This window comes from Phycodurus eques, chromosome 11 (assembly GCF_024500275.1).
Source record: "Phycodurus eques isolate BA_2022a chromosome 11, UOR_Pequ_1.1, whole genome shotgun sequence".
NCBI classification, from domain to species: Eukaryota; Metazoa; Chordata; class Actinopteri; order Syngnathiformes; family Syngnathidae; genus Phycodurus; species Phycodurus eques.
The window spans coordinates 26,572,037-26,578,036 of record NC_084535.1 but is presented as its reverse complement, the minus strand read 5'-3'; the positions used below and the strand labels follow the sequence as shown (position 1 = coordinate 26,578,036).

The following is a 6,000-nucleotide window of genomic DNA, read 5'->3' as shown; positions in this document are numbered from 1 at the left end:
ATATTCACAATTACATCTGTGCGTTGATGGTGGCTGTGTGGAATGGCTCTCGCTGCCAGCGTTCAAGGAGTACAAATCAGCCGATGACATCAGTGACGGTACCTGGCTGCAACCCACCCAAAATGGCTCTGCGACCCACTTTTGGGTCCTGACCCACCAGTTGAGAATCACTGCACTATACAAATTTTAGACTATACAAACCATAGACAGAACATTAGGCTGAAGGTTCTGTGAGGAGAATACGCATCGCTTTATTGAAAAGAATAATGACAAACGCTTGTAAAAGGGTTACCACTATCACACAAAAGTATTTACAGGATGAGTATTCATTGTGGTTACATTTGAAACTCAGGCAGGTGTCACATTTTCTTGATGTTGGCTGCAGGTAGGGTTGATTTGTCCAAATCATCAAAATAAGGGTGAGTCATGGCCTCCCGTGCAGAGATCCTTTTGGCAGGATTGTAGGCCAACATTTTCTGTAAATGAGAGGAGAAATCATGACTGTCTGTGGCACACGCACGCACCCTCGACTACAAACCCACAATGGCTTTATTGCTTTCTGAAACAATGAACCAGTCTGCGACAACTGGCTTAAAATGTGCACGACTTGGAAGCATTTGATATACTCAGAGCTACATCAACTGGCTACATGTGCACTGCATTGGAAGGGAAATATTGACAAAGACAGGTGGGAGGCAGATTGTCTGTTCACTAAAGTAAAAGACAGACCTGTTTGTCGTGTGCGGAGCAACGTGGCTGTAACAAAGAATATAAGAATTTAACTAATGTTTCTTTAATGCCCTTTATCAACTCTTGGGCAGGGACTGTTAATAATTTGAAGTTTGGATTTTTCTTGAAGGACTATTTTTTTAGGTTGTTTTGTTGTTGGCCTTTGAAAAAAGATTTGCATAAAAAATAAAGAATGGCAGTTGGAGATAGATAAATAGAAGACGGAGAGACAGAAGAATTCATGTTATCTATTTAAATACAAAAACAAATACCACTGATGTCTTTTATCGCAAATTTGATTTCTCGTGTTTACGATATTAAAGTTTGTTTATACCAGATTCAGTGTTTAAGCAAAATTTAAGTTTGTTGTCATATGATAAACTTTAACGTTACATTTCTGGAGAGAAGGGAAACATTCACATCACAGTGATTTTTCATTAAATATTGAGTTTGGCCCGCGATGTCCCAATTTTTTATTTTGGCCCACTGTGAATTTGAGTTTGACAAACCTCACTTAAGGATCTCACTTTCATCTCAATATGAACCAGTAGTGATTAAAACTTTGTCAAGCCTGTGTCATTACATTCTTCTGGAGTTAAAGTTAAAACAAACTTATTATTCCACTTTACCTTAAGTTCTCAAACATTTGAGCCTAACTATTAAAATAGTTAGGCTCAAATTATGTAGCTCCAATTCACAACAGGCTTTCAAAACAGTTTCCATCTGCAGTAGGTACAGCCCTACTGAAAAAATAATAAAATACTTAATAAATGCTTGTAAAACCATATCTATATTTGCATAAAGGTATGCACCTGTACAAGGGAGTATTGCATCAGACATTTTTTAAAGAATAAAGTCAGAAAAACAAGATTTGGGTTGCCGCACAATGAGCGAAACGGCCGAACGCAGCTGAACTGTCAGGCGGTGTTGCGTGGTTTGGCAACTGTTTCCATGAGTGGTCTGCCCCTGTTTTTTTTTCGTGATTCAAAAATTTTATCGCCAAGGCACATTGTCCCAGCGTACAGCACATCAAAATGCCCAGAAGCTTTCACTCATGCTGAAAATATGTGATGCAATATGATGTAATATTGTCTCTATGGTGTCTCAGTAGACTTGAAATAGGAATTAAAGTCATCTATGCATTCTTAGGTTCCAGACATTTTTCTGCAGAGAGGACTGAAATCAGATCATTCGAATTTCTCAACCTTAGCTGTGTCACTAGGGAAGATGTCCACCTTCCCTTTTTGCTCCCAAGCCACCGTCCTCTCACAACTGGGTCTCCTACACAGACCAAACACCAACCAAACAGAGGAAAGGGGGGAGCCTTAGCCAATTATGGATAAAGCGGATACGAAACTGGGTCAAACAGACACTCGTATGACAAAACCAAGGTTGTTTTTCGAAATGAAATTGATACTTTTGCTAAGTCCATGTAAGAGAGTCACACTCTATGGGGGTCTAAAAAGCCAAATTACGGGATTTAAGTGAGTGAGACACCTAACGGCTGCCACACTGCACCAAGCTATATAAACAACATATAAAGCAGCAAATATGTTTTATATCAATACTTAACCATATTTCTAATGTATAAAGTGCCTGTGGATGGAAAAAGTGACGCTGGTGACCAAAATGTACGCAAATGGTACATACAGAGCTGGGTACATTCAAATGAATGGAGTCAGCGAGACTCCTTTAAAATATTCCCTCTCGCCCACACCCTCGTCTTAGCACGCACATCCCACGTCTCTCTGTCCCCACCAGCTTTGTCCCCAACTATTACTACTAACCAATCCCCCCGGGCCCCCGCAGAGATTTTGTTTGATTTTTGTTTGAATTCTGAAAGACTCTGAAGACTACAAAAAGGCAAAAATAAAAACAATTTCTTCAGTTAGTTTGCTCTGTGACATTAATCCCCAACATTGCTCCGTCGCTTAATACATTTAACATTAACATCCGTAAACTCATTAGATAACTGTAGGCGCGTTTCCTAATACAAAATGTAGTAGCGGATCAGCTCGTCGCCGGTGTTACGTGTGCTTCGCGGTTCCGCTGGGACCACAACCAGGGCCACGACCCGCAGCACCTCAACGAGAAAATACAAAAGACCAGTGAAACAAACGACGCTGGCTGATCTGATAACCAAAAATGTTGCTTAAACATAAGAGTAGCAATAGATGTCTGCTCCAGAGGTGGGTAGAGTAGCAAAATATTGTACTCAAGAGTACTGTTACTTGACAATAATGTAAGTCAAGTAAAAGTAAAAAGTAGTCCCAAAAGAAATACTTGAATAAGACTAAAAAGTACACAGTGAAAGAATGACTCAAGTACTGAGCAAAGAGCACACACAAAAATAAATAAATAAAATAAAACATTGCAATTTACCGCACAGTGTTTTCTCAAGTTATAAGTGAGCTAAAATATCCACGTTTGTGAAGACAGTGCCAGACGAATACTACAATACATGAAAGCTGTTGTTTTTGTTCATCTAACTGTAAACAGCTTCAGCTTGTCCCGTTCGGGGTCGCCACAGCGTGTCATCCTTTTCCGAGCCTATCTCCTGCATCCTCCTCTCTAACACCAACTGTCCTCATGTCTTCCCTCACGACATCTTTGGTCTTCCTCTAGCTCTCTTGCCTGGCAGCTCCATCCTCATCATCCTTCGACCAATATACTCACTCTCACTCCTCTGGACGTCTCCAAACCATCGAAGTCTGCTCTCTCTAACTTTGTCTCCAAAACATTAACCTTGGCTGTCCCTCTGATGAGCTCATTTCAATTTTAATCCAACCTGGTCACTCCGAGAGAGAACCTGCTTGGACCAGTTTCTTCACTTCCTTACTACACTCACCATTGCTCTGGACTGTTGACCCCAAGTATTTGAAGTTGTCCACCCTCACTCTTCCCCCTGTAGCCTCACTCTTCCCCCTCCACCCCTCTCATTCATGCACATATATTCTGTTTTATTTCGGCTAATCTTCATTCCTCTCCTTTCCAGTGCATGCCTCCATCTTTCTAACTGTTCCTCCACCTGCTCCCTGCTTTCAATGCAAATCACTGTCATCTGCAAACATCATGGTTCACAGGGATTCCGGTCTAACCTCATCTGTTAGCCTATTTATCACCACCGCAAACAGGAAAGGGCTGATCCCCGATGCAGTTCCACCTCCACCTTAAACTCTTCTGTCAGACCTACACCACACCTCACCACTGTTCTGCTGCCCTCATAATGTCCTATATTATTCTAACATAGTTCTCTGTCACTCCAGACTTCCACATGCAGTACCACAGTTCCTCTCTGGGGACTCTGTCATACGATTGAGCTAGATCCACAAAGACACTATGTAGCTCCTTCTGACCTTTTCTGTACTTTTCCACCAACATCCTCAAGGCAAATAACACATCTGTGGTACTCTTTCTAGGCATGAAACCATACTGTTGCTCGCAAATACTCACTTCTGTCCTGAGTCTAGCCTCCACTACTCTTTCCCATAACTTCATTGTGTGACTCATCAACCTTATTCTTCTATAGTTCCCACAACTCTGCATATCACCCTTGTTCTTAAAAATGGGCACCAGCACACGTTTCCTCCATTCCTCAGGCATCTTCTCACCCGCTACAAATTATGTTGAACAAGCTGGTCAAAAACTCCACAGCAATCTCTCTGCAGGGATGTCTTCAGGACCAACTGCCTTTCTATTTTTCATCCTCTTTAATGCCTTTCTAACTTTCCCCTTATTAATCATTGCCACGTCCTGGTCCACCACACTTAGCTCCTCTACTCTTCCTTCTCTCTCATTTTCCTCATTCATCAACTCCTCAAAGTATTCTTTCCAACTCTTCAGCATACGACTGGCACCAGTCAACACATTCCCATCTCTATCCTTAACCACCTCAACCTTTTGCACATCCTTCCCATCTCTAGCCCTCTGTCTCACCAACCTGTATAGATCCTTTTCTCCTTCTTTAGTGACCAACCTGGCATACATCTTCATATGCAAGTTGTTTGGCCTTTGCCACCTCTACCTTTGCACTACGTCGCATATCAGTGCATTCCTTTCTCCTCTCCTTGGTCCTCAGTGTACCACTTCTTCTTCACTAACCTCTTTCCTTTTATGGTTTCCTGTACTTTGAGGTTCCACCACCAGGTCTCCTCCTCTCCTTTCCTGCCAGAAGATACACCAAGTACTCTCCTGCCTGTGTCTCTGATCACCTTGGCTGTAATGGTCCAGTCTTCTGGAAGCTCCTCCTGTCCACCGAGAGCCTGTCTCAACTCTTCCTGAAAAGCCACACAACACTCTTGCTTTCTCAGCTTCCACCACATGGTTCTCTGCTCTGCCTTTGTCTTCCTAATCTTCCTCCCCACCACCAGGGTCCTCTTACACACCACCATCCTATGCTGCCTAGCCACACTCTCCCCTGCCACTACTTTACAGTCAATAACCTCCTTCAGATTACATTGTCTACACAAGATGTAATCCACCTGCATGCTTCTACCTCCGCTCTTGTAGGTCATCCTATGTTCCTGCCTCTTCTGGAAAAAAAGTGTTCACTCCAGCCATTTCCATCCTTTTTGCCAAGTCTACCACCATCTGTCCCTAGTTTATTTCCTGGATGCCGTACTTACCCATTACTTCTTCATCACCCCTGTTTCCTTCACCCACATTTTCATTAAACTCTGCACCAATCACAACTCTCTCTCTCTGTCTGTCTGGGATGCTCAGAACTATTTCGCCCAGCTCCTTCCAGAATTTATCTTTCACCTCTAGGTCACATCCTACCGCTAATCACATTATACATAACACCTTCAATTTCAAGTTTCAGCCTCATCACTCGATCTGATACTCTTTTCACCTCATTCTTACCCAACTCTTCTTTATAAAATAATTTAAACCCTGGCCCTAAACCTCCAACCAGGTTCGACCGCATTGCGCAGTGTTCCGCAAGCCTTTGTGTAAATCGAACAATTAGGATTATTATATATATTTTTTTTAAATACTATGAGATTTGTGTACATCCAGAGTTATACTCAAGATACTGAAGCCTCAGTTGCTCCTGATGCTGCATCATCAGTAGGTGAATGAGGAAACAGTGTTAAAGCACTGAGTACATTGAAGGTAGAAAAGTTCTAGACAAGTGAAAGCCCATTTACCAAATATATAATATTATAGACGTAAACATGAAAAATGCCTAAACACGAGCTATTGTCATCTTTGGTAGCTATCGAGTGACATCTTGTGTTAAACAAAAGACATTGCAGACATTTACGGGTG

The 6,000-nt window shown here is 42.0% G+C and overlaps 1 protein-coding gene across 2 annotated transcripts in view; it reads right to left on the bottom strand.

Annotated features, from left to right (window-relative positions):
- Positions 1-226: 226 nt before the first annotated feature.
- cdk1 (cyclin dependent kinase 1) overlaps positions 227-6,000 on the bottom strand; it is a 35,431-nt gene continuing 29,657 nt past the window's right edge. For both annotated transcript variants that reach the window (XM_061689684.1, XM_061689686.1), the window contains exon 8: positions 227-476. In XM_061689684.1, the coding sequence (XP_061545668.1) occupies positions 360-476 (117 nt within the window). In that variant the 3' untranslated portion in view covers positions 227-359. The remainder of the gene's footprint in view (positions 477-6,000) is intronic.